The sequence below is a fragment of the Pyrgilauda ruficollis genome, unplaced genomic scaffold (assembly GCF_017590135.1).
Source record: "Pyrgilauda ruficollis isolate IOZ18807 unplaced genomic scaffold, ASM1759013v1 scaffold258, whole genome shotgun sequence".
In the NCBI taxonomy this organism is placed as follows: Eukaryota; Metazoa; Chordata; class Aves; order Passeriformes; family Passeridae; genus Pyrgilauda; species Pyrgilauda ruficollis.
The window spans coordinates 186,403-206,173 of record NW_024523911.1 but is presented as its reverse complement, the minus strand read 5'-3'; the positions used below and the strand labels follow the sequence as shown (position 1 = coordinate 206,173).

Genomic DNA, 19,771 nt, shown 5'->3' with positions numbered 1-19,771 from the left:
CCGTTGGCTCGCCGTGTCCGAGTGCCAACGGCGGCTGGCGGCGCGGGGACTGGCGCGCGGGCGGCGCCGTCACCGCCACCCGCGTCCCCGTGTCCCCACGCGGGACGCTGCGTGACCCCGCGGGAGCGCGCAGTGTCCTGCGCGGGGGCTGCATGAGCCTGGAGTGTCCCTTCCTGCGGGGACAGCCCTGGGGACATCCCAGAGACATTCCCGGATTCCCGGGTCCCTTCCCGCGGGGATATTCCTGGGGACATCTCAGAGACACTCCCGGGTCCCCACGGGGACATTCCTGGGGACATCCCAGGGACATTCCCGGGTTCCCGCGGGGACATTCCTGGGGACATCCCACAGACATACCCGGGTTCCCGCGGGGACATTCCTGGGGACATCCCAGGGACATTCCCGGGTCCCCGCGAGTCCCTTCCCACGGGGACATTCCGCGGTCCCGCGGGAGCGCGCCCGGCGCACGAACGCTGAGGGGAAGCGGGAGCGCGCCCCGCGCACGCGCGCTGAGGGGAGGCGGGAGAGGGCGGGAGCGCGCTCCGCGCACGCGCGCTGGGGGGCGGGCGGCGGCGCCGTGAGGGCAGGGCGAAGGGGGCGGGGCTCCCGCCATGTCGCAGCGGGCCGGGGACCGCGACCGCGACCGGGAGCGCGAGCTGCAGTGGTCGGCCCGCAGGATGGGCACCTCGCTGCTGCTGCAGCTGTCGGCGCACGAGCGGGAGCTGGACCTGGTGTGCCTCGACCACAGCTACGCCAAGCCCTGGAGCGCGCACCCCGACGCCAGCGCCGCCCGGCCCGCCCGGCTCCTCTTCCTCACGCCGCGGAGGCACCTCGGCAGCGCCCCGTGAGAGCCCCGAGCGGCGGAGGGGACGGCAGGGGCTCGGAGGGGGAAACTGGGTGGGGGTCCTGTGGGGCTGAGCGGCCTGTGAGGGAAAGGAGGGGATCCTGTGGGGCTGTGAGGGGAAAGGAGAGGGTCCTGTGGAGCTGAGGGGGAAACTGGGGGGGTCCTGTGGGGCTGAGGGGCTTTAAGGTGAAAGGAAGAGCTCCTGTGGGGTGGGGGGAGCCGTTTGGGGTCTGCAGGGTCCTGAGGGGTGGGGAGGGGCAGGGCAGGGCTGTGAAGGAGGAGTTGGGAGGGTCTGTGGGGCTGGGGGTAGTCATAAGGGCGAGTGGGGGAGTTGTGAGGGGGAAACTGGGGGTCGGGGGGTTCTGATGGGTTAGGGGGCGGTGAGGAGTCTCGGTTTGGGGTGACCAGAGGTCTCGGTTTGGGGTGTCCAGGGGGGTCCAGGCACCATGGTTGGAGGTCCATCATTTGTGGGCTCCAGCAGTCTCAGTTTGGGGCTCCAGGGGGTCTCTGTTTTGGGGCTCTAGGTTTGATGGTTCAGGATGCTTGGCTTGGGGCTTCAGGGAGATCGGTTTGGGGGTGCAGGATAGGTTTGGTTTGGGGGCCCAGAGGTCTCAGTTTGGGGTGTCCAAGGTGCTTGGTTTGGTGCTCCAGGGGCCCCCAGTTGGTGGCCCTGGAGTACCGAGATCCCTGGGTCAGTTCCACCCTGTGTATCCCTGGGACCACTGCCCAAACCCCCTGGAACCCCAAACCTCCCTGGAGCTCCAAACCCCCCGGATCCCCCAAATCTCCCATCCCCAAACGCGGCGGACCCCGGGGTGCCCCATCCTTGCCCTGACCCCCGTGTGGGTGGCAGGGAGGCCGATGTCCCCATCGACGTGGAGACGGTGACGCCCACGCCGGTGCCGCTGTACGACAACCAGAAGGCTCGGAGTGTGATGAACGAGTGCGAGCGGCACGTCATGTTCGCCCGCACCGACGCCGACGCGCCCCCGCCGCCCGACGACTGGGAGGAGCACGTCAACAGGTGGGAATAGGGGCTGGGAATGGGAATGTGGGCTGGGAATGGGAATGTGGGCTGGGAATGGCAGGGGATACGGGCTGGGAGTGGGAATGTGGGCTGGGAATGGCAGAGGATACGGGCTGGGAATGGGAATGTTGGCTGGGAATGGGAATATGGGCTGGGAGTAGCAGGGGATGTGGGCTCGGAATGGGAATGTGGGCTGGGAATGGCAGGGGATACGGGCTGGGAGTGGGAATGTGGGCTGGGAGGAGCACATCAACAGGTGGGAATAGGGGCTGTGAATGGGAATAGGGGCTGTGAATGGGAATATGGGCTGGGAGTGGCAGGGGATATGAGCTGGGAATATGGGCTGGGAATGGCGGGGGATATGGGCTGGGAGGAGCACATCAACAGGTGGAAATGCCAGGGAATCTGGGCTGGGAATGGCAGGGAGTGCCAGGGAATCCAGGCTGGAAGTGCCAGGGAGTGGGAATATGGGCTGGGAATTCCAGAGAAAGGGGATCCAAGCTGGGAATTCCAGGGAATGGGAGTCCAGGCTAGGCGGAGCACATCAAGAGGTGGGGTGGCGGTTCCAGAGCAGAGGAAGCAGGGATGGGTTGGTGGTTCTGTGGGTGACCCTGTGTGTCTGTCCCCGCAGGACGGGCTGGACCATGGCCCAGAACAAGCTGTTCAACAAGATCCACAAAGCACTGCAGTCGGACAGGCTGGCCCGCCTGGCCAACGAAGGGGTGAGAGGGGCTGGGCTCCAGCCTTGCCACAAAACCTGGGGTATTGTGGCCCTGGGGTAGCCTTGAGGAGCAGCTCTGGTCTCCCCTGAGCTGTGGTTTTTATGGGATTATAGGAAGGACCCACGTGGATCATCAGGGCAATCCCTGGGAGCCCTGCAGAGACACCCCAAAATCCAAGGGCTCCTGGAGCTCCAGCAGCCTCGGGGCTGTGCCCATTCCCTGGGCAGTGCCCACACCCTCTGGGGCAGAACCTTTCCCAAAACCCAGCCTGAACCTGCCCTGGCCCAGCTCTAGCTGTTCCCTGGGTCCTGTCGCTGTCCCAGGGATCTGAGGGCTCCCCTCAGCCTCGTCCTCCTCAGACAGATGTTGTCCTCACTCCAGGTGTTTGGGCAGCCCACGCTGGCATTTCCCTAGGGATGGGGCTGCAGTGCCATGCTCCATTTTCCTTCCCCTGAACTGTTTTTTGGGAATTCTTGCTTCCAGGCCTGCAACGAGCCCGTGCTGAGGAGGATCGCTGTGGATAAATGTGCCCGCAGGGTGCGCCAGGCCCTGGCCAGCGTCAACTGGGATACCAAACTCATCCAGTGGCTCCACACCACGCTGGTGGAGACCCTGAGCCTGCCCGTGCTGGCTGCATACCTGGATGCCCTGCAGACCCTGAAGGGAAAGGTGCTGAAAGCAGAGGGAGGCTTGGCTGTCACAGCTGGCAGAGGGGAAAGGCTGGAATTGTTGTCCCGTGGTTTGGGTGCGTTTTCTCAGTCCCCCCTGGCCTGTGCTTGCAGATCCCCGCGCTGATCGACAGGATGCTGCTCTCCTCCACAGCCAAGACGGGAGCAGCAGGGGCTGAGGCGCTGTCCCTGCTGCTCAAGAGACCCTGGGACCCAGCAGTGGGTGTCCTGTCCCATAATAAACCAGTGAGTGCCCCAGGGGGTGTGGGGGTCCCGTGGCAGCTTCAGTCTTCCCATGCTCTGCCTTTGTCCCCTCCCTGGGGTCTTCTGCCCCTGATTTAGACCTGCTCCTTGAATGGAAGGGACTCACCAGGTTCGTCAATCCAATCCCCAAGACACCCCAAAATCCCACCCAGAGCATCCTTGGGAGCCCTGCACAGACATCCCAAAAATCCCGCCCGGGCATCCCTAGGAGTTCTGCACAGACACCCCAAAATCTCCTCCTGGGAGCCCTGCACAGACACCCTAAAATCCAAGGGCTCCTGGAGCTCCAGCAGCCTTGGGGCTGTGCCCATTCCCTGGGCAGTGCCCACACCCTCTGGGGCAGAACCTTTCCCAAAACCCAGCCTGAGCCTTCCCTGGCCCAGCTCCAGCCATTCCCTGGGTCCTGTCCCTGTCCCAGGGAGCAGAGGCCAGATCTGTCCCTCAGAAAGGACAGCTTCTGTTGGAGAAATTCTCTGGGTGTCCTGAGGGAGCTTTGGCTTGGGAAAACAGTTAAAGAGCTGTGCAAGATCCTTCCCTCTTCCCTGTGGGGCAGGGAGGCCTTTCCTGGGAACACTGCTGTCCCTGACACGGCTCCTGTTGGACCTTGCAGAGCAAACTGCCCGGATCCCCCCTGATCCTCATCGCTTCCTCCGGCCCCGCCAACTCCCTGTTCCCCACGTCCCGACGGCACCGCTTCTGGCAGTCCCAGCTCTCCTGCCTGGGAAAGGTCTGTGGGGCTGGATCTGTGGGGCTGCCTCTGGGGTTCCTCTGTGGGGCTGCCTCTGTGGGGTTCTTCTTTGGGGCCACCTCTGTGGGGTTGCCTCTGTGGTGCTGGATTTGTGGGGCTGCTCTCTGGGGTTCCTGACGCTGTCCCCAGCCCTGCTGGCTGGTCCTGATGCTGTCCCCAGCCCTGCTGGCTGTTGCTGATGTTGTCCCCAGCCCTGCTGGCTGTCCCTGATGTCCCCTTTCCCTCGCAGGTGATCCCCATCTCCACGTCCCTGCTGAACAATGGCAGCGGAGTGGGGGTGCTGCAGTGCCTGGAGCACATGATCGGTGCTGTCAGGGGCAAGGTGGCTGAGGTGAGGGACAGCAGGAGGTCCCCTGTGCCCCCTGCCCCATGCCCAGGGGAGCTGTGCCACCCTGGGCATCGTCCCAGTGTCTGTCCCAGTGTCTCCAGCTTTGTTTTGTGTCCCACAGATCCACAACCACTTCTCTCACAAGCAGATCATCCTGATCGGGTGGAACACGGGTGCCTTGGTGGCCTGTCACGTGAGTGTCCCAGTGCTCTGTGTCCTCAGGGGGCACAGGAAGGGTGTGGGTCTGTTAGGGCAGGGCCAGAGGAGGCCACAGAGCTGCTCCAGGGCTGGAGCCTCGGGAGCTGGGCTGGGAGAGCTGGGAATGTTCCCTTGGAGAAGGGAAGGATCCAGGGAGAGCTTCCAGCACATTCCAGGCCCTGAAGGGGCTCCAGGAGAGCTGGAAAGGGATTGGGGACAGGGGATGGAGGGACAGGACACAGGGAATGGCTTCCCACTGGGAAAGGGGAGATTTAAATAGGATATTGGGTAGGAATTCCTGGCTGGGAGGGGCTGGGCTGGAATTCCCAGAGGAGCTGTGACTGGAAGTGTCCCAGGCCAGGCTGGAGCAGCCTGGGACAGTGGAAGGGGTGGGATGGGCTCCAAGGTCCTTTCCAAACCATTCCAGGGTTCTGTGATTCTCCCAGAGCCCCTTGGCAGCCTCAGCTCAGAGCTGGATTTCAGTGACTCCTGGGGTTCTCTTTGTCCCTTTGCTCATTCCAGGGCCTGGCTTTGACCTCTGTATCGTGGGCCCTTTGCAATTTGAGTCATTTAATCACTGTGTTAATTACCAAGGTGTTGCTATTAAGGTCTTTCTGTGCCTGGCAGGAGCCTGGCAAAGCAGCCTTCCTTCCTGGGATGTGCTGGGCTCTGGGAATTCTGACTGATGGGATGTGTCCCTGCTGGCTCTGGGAATGCTGACTGATGGGATGTGTCCCTGCTGGCTCTGGGAATGCTGACTGCTCTCTCCCTGCCCAGGTTTCTGTGATGGAATATGTCACTGCTGTTGTGTGCCTTGGCTTCCCACTGCTCACCGTGGACGGCCCCAGGGGGGTAAGGACCAGATGGAGCTGCTTAAAGAGCTCTGCTTGTCTTTAAACCTCCCTGGGTTGTTTTGTGGAATGGTTCTTGGATAATTGGCTGATTTTTTGGGGGAATGTGGGTGTGACTGTTGTTTGGAGGAGCTCTTGCTCTCAGAGGAGGGTCTGTGGCAACCCTGGTGGGATTCTTGATCCGTGGCTGGTGTGAGGAGTGCTCTTGGGTTGTCTCTGCTGTGGTGGAGTTTTGGAGCTCCTTCTAGGGGGCCTGGATCCATCATTATCCATGGCCTGGATCTATCATTATCCCTGTCCTGAGTCCCTCCTTATCCCTGTCCTGAGTCCCTCCTTATCCCTGTCCTGGCTCCCTTATCCATGTCCTATGTCCCTCATTTTCTGTGTCATTTCCGTGGAGCCCAGATTTGTCCCCTTTGGGTGTCACTGGATAGGGACTGGTGATGGACACAGCCACGCTGGGAAGTGGCTCCTTCCAGGGGCAGTGGAATTCCATTGGAAAGGCATCTCCTGCTCCATTTTCTGGAGCACGCTGCAGATCAAGCAGAGTTTCTCTCTGGCCTCAGTAAATGAGGCTGTTGGGCCTCACCCCTGGGAGCTCCTCAGCCCCATCCCGGGCTTGCAGCTCCATCCCAGCCCTGTTGCAGGATGTGGATGATCCCCTCCTGGAGATGAAGACCCCGGTGCTCTTCGTCATCGGGCAGAACTCCCTGCAGTGCAACGTGGAAGCCATGGAGGATTTCCGGGAGAAGATCCGGGCAGACAACAGCTTGGTGGTGGTGGGAGGAGCAGATGACAACCTCAGGTGAGGCTCTGCCAGCTGGCTCTCTCCTCCTGGGAATTCTGAGCAGCACCTGAGCGTGCTGGGGTTGCCAACCCCAAATTGGTGTTGGAACAACGTGGGAATTGCATGGAAATACAGCAGGCTTGTGTGTGTTGGGAATAACTGCAGGAAAAACCTGTATGGGAATGGGCCTGAGTTAGGGCTGAGCTGGGCTCGATTTCTGGCTGCACCCAGCAGCACAGAGGAGGTTTTGGAGCATCACAGGAGTCAGAAATCTCTAGCAGTGAAAATCCATAAAGGAGAGGAAAGAGAATCCTTGAACTGACACTGGGTATGGAAGCAGAGCTCTGAAATGTCAGGCTGACTTTGCAAGATGCTTTGGGGAGTTGCAAAAAGGATCTTTGTCCTCATCAGGTGAAGAGTGGTGGGAGTGTGCTCACGGAAAAGTGTGGATTTCCACCTGTTGTGGTTCTTCTTTTCCCCTAGGATAAGCAAAGCCAAAAAGAAGTCAGAAGGCCTGACCCAGAGCATGGTGGACAGGTGCATCCAGGTATCCACAGGGATCAGGAAAAGGAAGGAGTCTGTGCTGGAGTGTCCCAGGTTACAGCAGGGATGGGTTGGTTTGGAGGGAATCTTCTCCTGAGGGGGGTTTGGAAGGGAGGTGTGAGATCCCTGGGGGTGCCCCTTAACCTGAGCAGTTTCCTGAGTGTCCCAACACATCTGTTTGGGGGCACAGCAGCATTTTGGGAGAAAACATTGTGATTTTTCCCCACAAGTCCTAAATCAGTGCTTTGTGAGCTTCACTGAGAAATCTGCATTCTCTCTGTGAGGTTTTGAGGATTTCCTGCAGATTACCAAACCCACAGAGCCTTGCCCGTGTATCCCCTTGGGAATGCTTCATTCCTTTGCTTCGAGCTGTGGAGATCCATTGCTCAGAGACCTGCTCAGCACTGAATCCCACTGTTTCTCCCAAAATTGCCAGGATGAGATTGCAGACTTCCTGACAGGGGTGCTGACCCGGGCCGAGAGCCACTCGGGCTCCGAGCCCCGCGATCTGGACGCCGAGAGGAAGAAGAAGCCCCGTGAGTGCAGCAGGAGGGATCTGTCCTTCGAGCTGCCCGAGAGGAGCAGCAGACCCACCTCTCCTGCAGCCAAAGTGCCAGCCTCACCCTCAGGCTCCGAGGTGAGGGCTCTTCCCAGCCTAATTCCAGCTGGGGGTGTGCAAAGAGGGGGTTTTGTGCCACCAAAATCTCCCAAATCTGTGCTGAGTGTTGGGAGAGGGAGGTGAGAGGGTACCCGGGGGGATGTGGCCTCAGGGGAGGTTTAGATTAGAGATTTGGGACAGTTGTCTCATGGGAAGGGTTGTAAGGCTTTGGAGCAGGCTTGTGGAGTCACCACCCCTGGGATGTTCAAAACACAGCTGGATGTGGCACTGGGGGACAGGGGTTGGTGGTGACCCTGCTGTTGACAATGGCATTTGATCCTGAAGGTCTTTCCAGCCTTACAAATCCCAGGATTCTCCCGGTGAGCAGAATGAGTGCTCAGGGCCAGGGCTGCCCCAGGCAGACGTGGGCTGAGTGTCCCTCTGTCCCAGCAGGACCTGTCCAGCGTGTCCAGCAGCCCCACGTCCAGCCCCAAGACCAAGGTGGCCGCCCTGGCCCTGCCCAAGCCCAGCCAGGTGGGCCCCACACAGCTGCAGAGGAGGCAGGTGCCCAGGCCCGACGCTGTCCTGACCCACAAACAGGCACAAGGTAATTCCCTGCAGCTTCCCCACCCTTCCAGCAGCTGCAATTTTGTGGTTTCTTTCTCTCTAGGTTTTTCTTTCCCCTGTCCTGTGTTGAATTTCAAGCTCCCTGTGGCAGCTTTCTCTGCAGCTCAGCGCCTGTCACTGCTTTGGAGGGTTGGAATTGGGTTGGAAATGGTGTTTCTGCAGCTTGTGGAGCCTTGCTGCTTTGGGACTGGGAAGGATTCTCTCTCTAGCTGACCAAACCCCCTGGAGCCATGCTCTGATCCTTTTGGGACACCCTGGGCTGGTGTCTCCTTCAGGGCTGCCTGGGGAAGCCCTGAAGGTGCTCAGGAGATGGTTGAGGCTGTTGAGTTGAGGTGGAAACCGTGGGATTTGGGGAATTCCAGAACCATCCTGTGGAAAACTTGCTGTGGAGAAGGAACCAGCTTGAGCTGTGGGGTTTTGTGTCCTGTTAGAGGTTGGTTAAAAGCCTTCAGTCTTTGGGTGAACCTGGGGAGTTCAGGGAGTGCTTTTGTGGCTGAAGATCCCTCCTGGCAAATTCCAGCAGCACCTGGGGATGGCTCTGCGTCCTCCCTTCTCTCCTTGCTCAGGACAGACCTGGACAAGCTGGTGGGTGTCACCTGCAGCAGTGACCCTGCAGGTCCATCAGTGTCACCTGCAGCAGTGACCCTGCACACCCATCCTGGGATGGGCTCCAGGGAGAAGCTGGAGCCTGGATCTGCCTTCATTCCACTGCCCAGGGACTGAAGGGTTTTGTTCCTGAGGGAGGCAGGAGGAGGCTCTGTGGTGGAGCTGTGTCCTGGTGCCTGGTTTTGTTGGGAATGCTGAGGTGATTCCCAGTGCCTGGTTCTGTCAGGAATGCTGGGATTGATTCCCAGTGCCTGGTTCTGTCAGGAGTGCTGTGGTGATTCAGGAATGCTGTGGTGATTCCTGGTGCCTGGTTCTGTCAGGAATGCTGGGGTTAATTCCCAGTGCCTGGTTCTGTTGGAAATGCTGTCGTTATTCCCAGTGCCTGCTTTTCTCAGGAATGCTGAGGTGATTCCCAGTGCCAGGTTCTGTCAGGAATGCTCAGGTGATTCCCAGCTGGAGCTGCTCAGGGCACTGCTGGCTCCCATCTCCCAGCTGCTCTCAGGCCCTCGGTCCAGCCCAGCCCAGCTCAGCCCTGCTCTCCTCCCAGCACTGTCCCACTGGCTGTGGCAGGCTCTTTGTTGGGAATGAGCCATGCCAGGTTGTGCTCCCGTGGCTGGATCCATCCTGTCCAGAGCTCTGCCTGCTCCAAGGTCCCCTCTCAGTGTCACAGCGGTGTCCCCAGAGCCCCTGTCCCCTGCAGAGCCAGGCTGTGATTCTGTGGTTCTCTCTGATTCATTTCAGCTCAGTTTGCTGCTTTTCTGAAACAAAACATGCTGGTGAGGAAAGCTCTTCCTCCTGGCACCTCCTCATGTCTCTTTGGTGAGTATCTCCTCACTCCTCGCTGGCTCTGCCTGTCTCCTCCTTCTCTCTGTCTCTGCTGCCTTCCTCCATCATCCTCCTCTTCCCCTTCCTCTGGGGCTGTGGCCCAGCGTGTCCCCAGTGTGTCCCCTTGTCCCCTGCTTTGTGCTACTCTGCTCTTTGGAGCTCCACCCCAGGGCCCTCTTTGCCAGCAGAGATCTCAGGCTTAGCTGAGCTCCTCCTGCCCCTCATGGATAAATCTCAGCTTTGCTGAGCTCCTCCTGCCCCTCATGGATAAATCTCAGCTTTGCTGAGCTCCTCCTGCCCCCCATGGATAAATCTCAGCTTTGCTGAGCTCCTCCTGCTCCCCATGGATAAAAGCTGGAGTCTGGATTGCTCTGAGGGACTGGAGCTTGGTGTTTAACCCTTTCCTGTGCTGGGGGTGTGGACACCAGTGTGACACACCTGGGGACGTGTGGGACAGCCAGGGGTGGACACAGAGCAGCATGGCTTGGCCTGAGGGATTAGGGAAGAGGAGAGAGGTCAGGGACAGAGATGGCCTTGGGAAGGTTGTGATGGATCAGGGATGGCTTTGGGAAGGCCCTGATGGATCAGGGATGGATTTGGGAAGGCTCTGATGGATCAGAAATTGATTTGGGAAGGCCCTGATGGATCAGAAATTGATTTGGGAAGGTTCTGATGGATCAGGGACACGGGACAGTGATGGATCAGGGACACTGTGTGCACCAGGGGACACAGGTGACAGCCTGAGCAGCCAGAGGTGACTGAGTGTGCCATGCTCTGGGGGATGGAGGGAGCCTAGGCTGTGCCAGGACGTGTTTGCCACCCTCAGTGCCAGTGCCAGTGGCTCTGGGGTCAGCAGAGGGAGCAGAGTGGAGACCCGAGGCTCTGGGAGGCTGCAGGTGTCACTGGAGCTGTCGGTGTCACTTCTCCTCCGGGGTGGCCCCAGGGCTGAAGTGCCCCTGGGCACCCTGAATGTTCTCCTGAGCCTGGCACTGCCCCCAGCTGCTGCTTTTGGGGCTTCTTTTCTTCTCCAGGCTGACTGAAATATCCCTTGTTCCCTGGAGCCTCCTGTGAGCCTCCCCTGTGCCACCAGGGCAGGGACACACCAGGACAGGGACACACCTGGAGGAGAGCCTGGCCCCAGCCTGGCCTGCCTGCTTGTGGCATCAAGGGCTAATTAAGAGCTCTGGGTTCATTAGTGCTGCCTGGGCTGTGAGACAGGACCTGGGTGGAGTCTCTGATTTGGGAATGGGATGGGAACACAGAGGGACACAGCTGGGTCCCAGGGGACACAGAGGGACACAGCTGGGTCCCAGGGGACACAGAGGGACACAGCTGGGTCCCTGCCTGCCCGTGCTCTGGGGGTCACCTAGTGCCTGTGCATGTGCCACTCACTCCTGCCTGGCTGCTGGCCCTGGGCTGGGGCTGTGGGGCCTGCAGGGCTCTCCTGGAAGCTCTGGATGCACTTGGAACCTGGGAATGTTGGGAATTCTCAGCATTCAAGCCTCGGGCAGGGGGGCTGTACCCCAGTGGTGACAGATGTGGCTTGGCAGGGTATGTCTAGGGACTGCACTTGTGGGTCCTCTGTGCTTTTTGGGGTCACCCTGGCCTCGGGGAGCTTGTGTTTGGGTCAGGGAACTCTCAGCTCTGGGGTTTCTACCCCAGTCCCTTGCAGTGTGGGGTTTTGGGGGCTTGGCTTTGCTGCAGCACCTCCTCTGCTTTGCTTTGGCCTCTCAGAGCCTGCCCAGCTCCTGGAAGGATCCTGTGGGGATCCTGTGGCTGTGCTGGAGCAGCAGCTGGGCTGAGCTCTGACCCTCTGTCCCTGCAAGCCCTCACCTTGTCCCCTCACCTGGCCAGCAGGGCTGCTGGAGGGGCTGACCCCAGGATTTTGGGGTGAAAATGCCCCTGTGGAGCTGTGGCAGCCGTGCAGAGCCAGGGCAGCCCTGGCAGCCTGTCCAGCTCTGGGGTCTCAGGGGGTTCCTGAGCACGGGAGCTGCGCAGGCTGGCACAGGGGGAGCTGTGCATGGGCACGCTCCCCTTTGGGCCCTCCAAAAGCCCCTTCTGTGTCCCCCAGTTCCAGTGGCCTCCGAGCACTCGGAGGGGGCTGACAAAGATGATGTGAGAGTGCAGCTGAAGAGGCAGCAGAGCCCCAGCCCGACCCCGTGCACCAAAGCCTCCAAACGAGCCAAAATCAAGGTGACCATTGTCTCCCACGGAGATGCCACGGGCACCGGAGCAGCCCTCAGCACCCAGGCTGAAAGTGAGTTGGGACCTGGCTGTGGCACCTGGCAGGGCCTGGCGGGGAGGGAGCTGTGCTTCCTTAGCCCTGGCTTCCTTAGCCCTGGCTTCCTTAGCCCTGGCTTCCTTAGCCCTGGCTTCCTTAGCCCTGGCTTCCTTAGCCCTGCCTTTTCCTTAGCCCTGCTTTTTGGAGGATTTAGCTGCAGGGAGAGGTGGAGACACGCAGTGTGAGTGGCTGGAGGGGCTTAGCAGGAGCCATTTTTCCACGGCTTTGGAATTCCGCACTCCTGAGAAACAGCCTGGAGCTGCGAGGGGATCCTGCACCTCCCTCTGGTCAGGCACCTTCCTCTGGAGGCCTGGAGCTGCTGCTGGGAGCAGGATGGACACTGGTGCTGCTGGGAGCAGGGTGGACACTGGTGCTGCTGGGAGCAGGATGGACAGTGGTGCTGCTGGGAGCAGGGTGCTGGTGCTACTGGTGCTGCTGGGAGTAGGATGGATGCTGGTCCTGGTAGGAGCAGGATGGATACTGGTGCTGCTGGGAGCAGGGTGCTGGTGGGCCTGCTGGTGCTGCTGGGAGCAGGGTGCTTGTCCTGCTGGGAGCAGGGTTCTGGTGCTACTGGTGCTGCTGGGAGCAGGGTTCTCAGCAGGGTTCTGGTCCTGCTGGTGCTGCTGGGAGCAGGGTTCTGGTCCTGCTGGGAGCAGGGTTCTCAGCAGGTTTCTGGTCCTGCTGGTGCTGCTGGACCCCTCTCTCCACGTTCCTCCTGCCTGGACCCCGCTGCTCCTTGAGGGATCGTGGTGAAGTTGCTCCCTCTGGAAGAGTTCTGTGCCCTCCAGATGCCCCACCCAGCCGAGCTGCCCGCTCTGCTGATCCCCCTGGGGCTGGAGTGTGCCAGGCACCCCTGGGATTCACATCCCAGCAAATCCCAGCTCCCATCCTGCCTCTGCACCTGGAAAATGCCCAGGAAGAGCTGGTGGGCTCCATCTTCCTGCCACAAGACACAAATCCATTTCCTTCTGGAAGGTTTCACTTGATCTTCTGGCAGCTTTGAAAACCTCTGCTTTCCAGAAGCATTTTTTTTTTAATTTTATTTTTAATTTTCCAAACTTTACTTCTTTCCACAGAAAGGAAATGAGTTGCAGAAGTAAACATGAACCCAAACGAGAATTGCCTCTGTGCCAGGAGGAATGCACGAGGAAGGAATGCAGTTGTATCCCCCAGTGCTGCAATAAACAAATTCCGTGACCTGTCGCATCCCTGTGTATTTTGTAAAGTGTCTTGAAGCAAGAATCCTTACAAAATCACCCAGATCCCAGCAATCCATCCATGGAACAGGAGGGGATCTCCCCTTTAGGAGAGAGATTTGCATTTGGTGGCAGGGGCCTGAGGTTCCTCAGGGATTTCAGGAGGATTCCCTCCCTCCTGGCTCTGTAATCCCATATTTTGTGTGTTCTAACTGGATTTTGCTCCTCCCAGTCTGGGATTCCTGCAGAAGATGCTCTGGGAGCTGGATGGGTGCTTGGAAAAAGGGGGATCCCAGAGGGTTTGTGGGGGACAGGAGCTGAGTGTTCTCCTTTTTGTTTTGCAGTTGTTTCCGGGAAGCCGCTGCCCCTGGGCCAGGCCGTGTCCAGCACCAAGGAGCTCTCAGGGCTGCTCTCCACCCCCAAGTGAGTGGGAATTTGGGAATTTCGGGGGTCTTTCCCTCCTGCACTTGGAGCTTTGCTCCCCACTGGAGTTTTCTGGCGTGGGGGAGGCTCTGGGGCTCCTGGAAACTCCAGTGGGGCCTGGGAGTGGCAGGAGTGGAGGTGCTGTGGCTGTGTCTGCTGTGGTTTCCCAACCTCAGGTGTGTTTCTCTCTGTCTTTGTGGTGGCTTTGGCAGAAATTCTGTGTCTAATCCTTCCCTTCTGGCACCTTTGCAGTAAAAAGAACATTTTTGTTGCAGACAGGGTAAAGGGGCCTCAAATCAGCTCATAAAGGGTATGAACTGTGCACTGTTGAGGAGTAAATCTCACATTGACACTTTTTTTTCATCCTAAAATGGAAACAGTTTCAAGATTTGGGGAGCTGGGCTCTGACTGATCCCATTCCCAGAGGAGCCATGGAGGTGTTGGACAGGGCTCAGAGTGACCTGGGACAGGGGGAGGTGTCCCTGCTGGTGGCACTGGGTGGGCTTTGAGGCCCTTTCCAACCCAAACCATCCCAGGATTCTGTAATAGGAGAGGAAGAAGAGCTTGTTTTAAAGAAATAAATAAAATTATTTATAAAATTAAATTTTATATTTTAAATAAATCAACAGTGGGGTTTAGGCAGGGACAGTGCCCTGCAGGCTCGGTGCCTTTGGGGCAGGGTGACCTGGGAGGTGAACACAGCCACCAAGCTCTCCCAGTTTGAAAATCCTTGGATTTGGCTGCTCCCCTGGAATCTTCTCTTGGAACTGATGATTTTTAGGGTTTTCCCCAGCCTTTCCAGCCCTGCTGTGCTTGCGCAGCTCAGCTCCCTCCTCCCTCAGCCCTGGCTGTGGAGGCAGTGCCAGCTCTCTGTCCCAGCCCTCATCGGGGTCTCTCCCTTCCCTTTTAGGCTGAGCTCAAGCGCAGAGGCCTCGCTGAGCCCGGCTCAGCCCGGGATCCCCAGCAGCTCCGCCCCCAGCGCGTTCCACGCCCTGCAGAGCCGGCTGGTGGCCAGCAGCGGCCACGGCCTGCCAGCCCCGCCGGCCCCCGCGCTGCCAGGTACCGGGGCAGAGCTCACAGGGCTTGGCTGAGCTGGGGCTGGGCGGGATTGTGGCGTTTGTGTGTCAAACAGCAAAACCCCAAACCCTGCTGTGCTCCGCAGCCACCCCTCTGTGGCTGCAGCAGGGGATGGAGCCTGGCCAGGGGGGTTTGGGTGGGGTTTGGGAAAGGGTCCGTCCCCAGAGGGGAGGAGGTTTGGGGTGGGATCTGGGAAAGGGTCCGTCCCCAGAGGGGAGGAGGTTTGGGGTGGATTTTGGGAAAGGTTCTGCCCCAGAGGGTGTGGGCACTGCCCAGGGAATGGGCACAGCCCCAAGGCTGCCGGAGCTCCAGGAGCCCTTGGATTTTGGGGTGTCTGTGCAGGGTCCCAGGAGGGGATTTTGGGGTGTCTGTGCAGGGTCCCAGGGGGGGATTTTGGGGTGTCTGTTCAGGGTCCCGGGGGGGATTTTGGGGTGTCTGTGCAGGGCTCCCAGGGTAGGATTTTGGGGTGTCTGTGCAGGGTCCCAGGGCTGGATTGGATGATCCCAGTGGGTCCCTTCCCGCTCAGGACATTCCCAGATCCCATAAAGGAGCTGTGGGAGGACCCCCGGTGCCCTCAGGTTGGAGAACAGCTCTGCAGCCCCAGGCCAGCTCCAGAATTTGGTGCTGGTGACCCCTCCCAGGCTGACCTTGTCCTTCCCTGGGTTTTCAGGAGCAGCCTCTGCCAGCAGCCTGCTCCAGGGGCTGAGCTTCAGCCTGCAGGACATGGGCACCAAGGCCTCCAGCCTGGCCCCCAGCGCGGCCGCCGCCGGCTCACCTGTGCAGGTGAGCAGCCCCTGGAGACCCCACGGGGCAGGGGAGGCTTTGGGGGACAGAGGGAGCCTGGGTGGGAGATCAGGGGTGCTCCTCAAAGGGCTCTGTGAGGAGCTGTTTCTGTGCAGGCAGCCCCCAGACTGCTGAGCTGGGAGGGATCTGTGGGAAAAGCCACACTGGCACCTCTCAGGGTCCCACTTTGTCCCCCTCAGATTTCCAGGAAGGATCAGTGATCATTCCCTGGGAAAAGCCACACTGGCACCTCTCAGGGTCCCACTTTGTCCCCCTCAGAGTTCCAGGCTGGGAGGGACAAATCCACCAGGACCAGCCCTGCCCATGGCCAGGGAGAAGTGTGGAAACCCCAAAGGCTCTGCTGGAGAGGGGAATGGCCATCCCGGCTTAGCCCGGCCCTGCAGGGCTGCCCCTGTCCTTGCAGAGCTCGGCTTAGCCCGGCCCTGCAGGAGCTCAGCGCTGCCCTGTCCTTGCAGAGCTCGGCTTAGCCCAGGCCTGCAGGAGCTCAGCGCTGCCCTGTCCTTGCAGAGCTCGGCTTAGCCCGGCCCTGCAGGAGCTCAGCGCTGCCCTGTCCTTGCAGAGCTCGGGGGCGCCGTGGTGCGGGGCGCTGCAGAGCCTGGCTGCCATCAGCACGGACGCGAGCTCGGCTTAGCCCGGCCCTGCAGGAGCTCAGCGCTGCCCTGTCCTTGCAGAGCTCGGCTTAGCCCAGGCCTGCAGGAGCTCAGCGCTGCCCTGTCCTTGCAGAGCTCGGCTTAGCCCGGCCCTGCAGGAGCTCAGCGCTGCCCTGTCCTTGCAGAGCTCGGCTTAGCCCGGGCCTGCAGGAGCTCAGCGCTGCCCTGTCCTTGCAGAGCTCGGCTTAGCCCGGCCCTGCAGGAGCTCAGCGCTGCCCTGTCCTTGCAGAGCTCGGCTTAGCCCAGGCCTGCAGGAGCTCAGCGCTGCCCTGTCCTTGCAGAGCTCGGCTTAGCCCGGCCCTGCAGGAGCTCAGCGCTGCCCTGTCCTTGCAGAGCTCGGCGCTGAAGGCCCCCGGGGCGCTGCAGAGCCTGGCTGCCATCAGCACGGACGCGGGCGCCGTGGTGCGCACCATCCCCGTGGCCACCTCGCTGGCCCTGGGGGCCTCGGCCAGCGGCAAGCCCACGGCCATCCACCAGCTGCTGAGCAACGGGGGGCTGGCCAAGCTGGCCAGCAGCCTGCCCGGGCTGGCCCACATCTCCAACCAGGCTGCAGGTGAGCAGGAGGGAGGCAGGCAGGGAGGGAGGGAGGTGCTGCTGGTGCCTGGAGCTTTTTTCCCAAAGCTCCTCCTGCTCTGTGGGCTGGTGCTTCCCAAGAGGTCACTCTGAGCCCAGTTTGGAGGTGGCCTCCACCATCCCTGTGTCTCAGGGACATTTCTGTGTGCTCTGCAGGCCTCAAGGCTCCGGCCACCATCACGGTGACGCTGCGGGGACAGCCCGGCCGCGTGGGCACCCTGAGCCAGGCAGGGCTGGGCACAGCTCAGCCCCAGCTGGAGGAGCAGCCCCAGGGCCCTCAGGTAAGGGGGACAGCTCTCCTTGCTCACCTGGGCAGCTCCTGGCCCTGCCAGGTGTGGCTGTTCCATGTCTGGGGTGTGAGGAGGGGGTGACAGGAGCCAGGGCATTGTCACTGTGTCTGTCCAGGTTTGATTGTCCTTGATCCCATGGAATCGTGGGATGGTTTGGGCTCAAAGGGACCTCAAATCCCACCCAGTGCCACCCCCACCACGGCAGGGACACCTCCCACTGTCCCAGGCTGGTTTGGCTCCTGCTGCCCCAGGCCTGACCCTGCACCCATCGTGTCCAGGATTTTCCAGGCAGAGTCTCAGCTAAATCTCAGGATTTTGGGATTTTCTTCCCTTGACTTTCATGGGTTTCTTGCACTCACTGAGCTCAGAGCTTGCATCCCAGAGCTGGTGCCCCTCAGGTCAGTGGGGAAAGGTCTGAAATTCTGTGTCAGAGGCAGCTTTGGTGCTTTTCAGTGCCCCTAAGAGCTGCTGTGCTGCCCTTGGTGTCCCTGTCACCTTGACACCCAGGAGCAGGGCTGGACCTGGTCTCCAGGCTGAGGCCATCCAGGAAAGGGTTAATTTTTTGGTTACAACGCTGAGCTTGTGTGTTCAAGGCAGGGCTCAAACCGTGCCAGGGCTGCTCCAAAGCAAACTGAAAGCAGCTCTGACAGGAAATGAGGTTTGTTCCTAATTTTAGCCCTGACATCAGCGGGGTTACGTAACCTTCCCCAAAGGCCTCAGCAGCAGCCAGAGCTGAGATTCCCCTTGCAGTTCCAGCTGAGGGCTCTGCAGCAAGCTGGGGTTTCAATTTGGGGCTGAGCTGTGCTTTGGGGTGGGCACTTCACAGGGATCTCCCCTGGGAGGAGTGTGAGGAGAAACCTGAGGGTTTGTGTGACTGGGAGGTGAGAATCAGAGTAAAACTGGGTTTATCTTCTCACTAAACTTGGACCTTGTGGGGTGTCTGTCCCCTGCAGTGTGGGGACAGCCACCTCTGTGGTTCTCCTGGAGCTGGGGTTTGAGTGAGGATGGTGTGAGAAGAGTTCCCAGCCCTGGGAGGCAGGAATTCCTGTCCCATCCTGAACTCTTCCCTGCCAGGGACACAGATTTTAGTCACAGCCTGTGCAGTCAGGGCAGGCCTGAGCTGTGGGGTCTGTCCTTGCTGATCTCAGCATCCTGGAAGGGACTTTGGAGCCCACCCAGTCCCACCATGGCAGGGACACCTTCCCCTGCCCAGGGTGCTCCAAGCCCTGTCCAGCCTGGCCTTGGGCACTGCCAGGGAGCCTCCAGGGCTGCCCTGAGGGGCCTGGCTGGGCAGGAACCCCGGGGCATGCTGCCCCAGGGGGGGACAAACTGCAGGGAGAGAGGAACTCCTGGAGCAGGGAAATGCTTCCTGGGAATCTGGGCATGGAGCTGTGCCAGTGTGGGTGCTGGATCCTGGGAATCTGAGCAGGGAAATGCTTCCTGGGGATCTGGGCATGGAGCTGTGCCAGTGTGGGTGCTGGATCCTGGGGATCTGAGCAGGGAAATGCTTCCTGGGGATCTGGGCATGGAGCTGTGCCAGTGTGGGTACTCTGGGAATGGAGCTGTGCCAGTGTGGGTGCTGGATCCTGGGGATCTGAGCAGGGAAATGCTTCCTGGGGATCTGGGCATGGAGCTGTGCCAGTGTGGGTGCTGGATCTGGGTGCCCTGGGCACGAGCAGTCCCAGTTTGGGTGTTGTGCTTGCCCTGCCTGGGCTGTGCCAGTGCTGGGGATGAACCAGGCTCAGGGGGGGAGTTGTGCAGGATGTCCCCAGAGCACTGACCCTGTCCCCTTGTCCACAGTGAGCACCACGGAGCCCCTGTGGTGTGGGAGGCCAGGCTGGCAGCACTGGCCTGGTGTGGCATTGCTGAGGCTGCCCTGTGCCAGCCAGGGCACCCCAAGGTGGCACCTGTCCTGCAAGGCATCTCCAGGACACTGCGGGGACACTTTGGGGACACTTTGGGGACACTGTGGGGCTGCCCAGCAGCAACCACGCTGTCCTGGGGGCTGTGGGGACCCCCAGAATTCCTGGACGGTGGGAAAGGGGACGTGTTTTTCTGGGTTTGTTGCTGTTTAATAAAAAAATTCCTTTTTTTAAATATTTTTTTAAATTTGGTTGTGCTTTTGGACTGAGTTTGTGGCTGTGGCCACTCCAGGGGTGGCTTTTGTTGAGGGTGGATTTTGTGAGCAGTGAAGGGATGGAGGGACAGAGGATCCACAGGGGGCAGCTCCCTGAAATAATCAGAGAATCCTGGAATCTCCTGCGTGGCAAGGGACCCACTGGGATCATCAATCCAGCCCCTGGCCCTGCACAGACTCCCCAAAATCTGAGCTTGGGCAGCCTCAGGGCCGTGCCCATTCCCTGGGCAGTGCCCAGCACGCTCTGAGGAAGAACCTTTCCCAAAATTCAGCTTCCTCCCAATTTCTGTCCCCAAACTTGGCCTTTCCATGGATTCTGTGATCCTTCCACGCCGACTCACAGCTCCTGCTCCTCCTGAAGCTGTCACAGCCCTGGGGACAAGGAGGTGCCACTGTCCCTGTGTCCTGCCCGCTGTCACTGCGGGTGGGGAGCAGCTGCCAGGGGCAGAGCGAGGCCTGGAGCTCCCCCAGAGCCTTGGCATGGTCTGGAACGGCTCAGGTGCAGCTGCTGGGGGCAAAAAGCACCTGGAGGGAAAAAGCACCTGGAGGCAAAAAGGATTCTGGAGGCAAAAAGGGACCTGAAGACAACAAAGGATCTGGAGACAACAAAGGAGCTGGAGGCAAAAAAGGACCTGGGGGCAAAAAGGACCAGAAGACAAAAAGGACCAGCAGACAAAAAGGACCAGAAGACAAAAAGGACCTGG

General features: G+C 60.1%; 1 protein-coding gene across 5 annotated transcripts; it reads left to right on the top strand.

Annotated features, from left to right (window-relative positions):
- Positions 1–563: 563 nt before the first annotated feature.
- Positions 564–19,710, top strand: KANSL3 (KAT8 regulatory NSL complex subunit 3). 5 transcript variants are annotated; one of them, XM_041471136.1, is made up of 21 exons: positions 564–844; positions 1,698–1,868; positions 2,503–2,593; positions 3,077–3,262; positions 3,376–3,507; positions 4,136–4,252; positions 4,503–4,604; positions 4,723–4,794; positions 5,577–5,651; positions 6,298–6,455; positions 6,921–6,984; positions 7,417–7,617; positions 8,029–8,185; positions 9,553–9,630; positions 11,708–11,893; positions 13,458–13,536; positions 14,447–14,595; positions 15,284–15,396; positions 16,401–16,620; positions 16,797–16,921; positions 18,731–19,710. In XM_041471136.1, exons 1-21 carry the CDS (start codon positions 612–614, stop codon positions 18,731–18,733), a joined length of 2,712 nt encoding a protein of 903 aa, XP_041327070.1. In that variant the 5' UTR covers positions 564–611; the 3' UTR covers positions 18,734–19,710. The 5 variants fall into 5 exon arrangements, with proteins under 5 accessions (XP_041327070.1, XP_041327071.1, XP_041327072.1 ...); XM_041471137.1 differs by having other exon boundaries at positions 8,032–8,185; positions 18,731–19,699; XM_041471138.1 differs by lacking the exon at positions 9,553–9,630 and having other exon boundaries at positions 18,731–19,708.
- The last annotated feature ends 61 nt before the right edge of the window (positions 19,711–19,771 follow it).

Bases quoted from the DNA above. Each gene is read 5' to 3' on its own strand.
- KANSL3 (XM_041471136.1), top strand. From the start codon at position 612: ATGTCGCAGCGGGCCGGGGACCGCGACCGCGACCGGGAGCGCGAGCTG. The intron at 845-1,697 runs GTGAGAGCCCCG...TGTGGGTGGCAG, and splicing joins AGGCACCTCGGCAGCGCCCC to GGAGGCCGATGTCCCCATCG. The intron at 3,263-3,375 runs GTGCTGAAAGCA...CTGTGCTTGCAG, and splicing joins TGCAGACCCTGAAGGGAAAG to ATCCCCGCGCTGATCGACAG.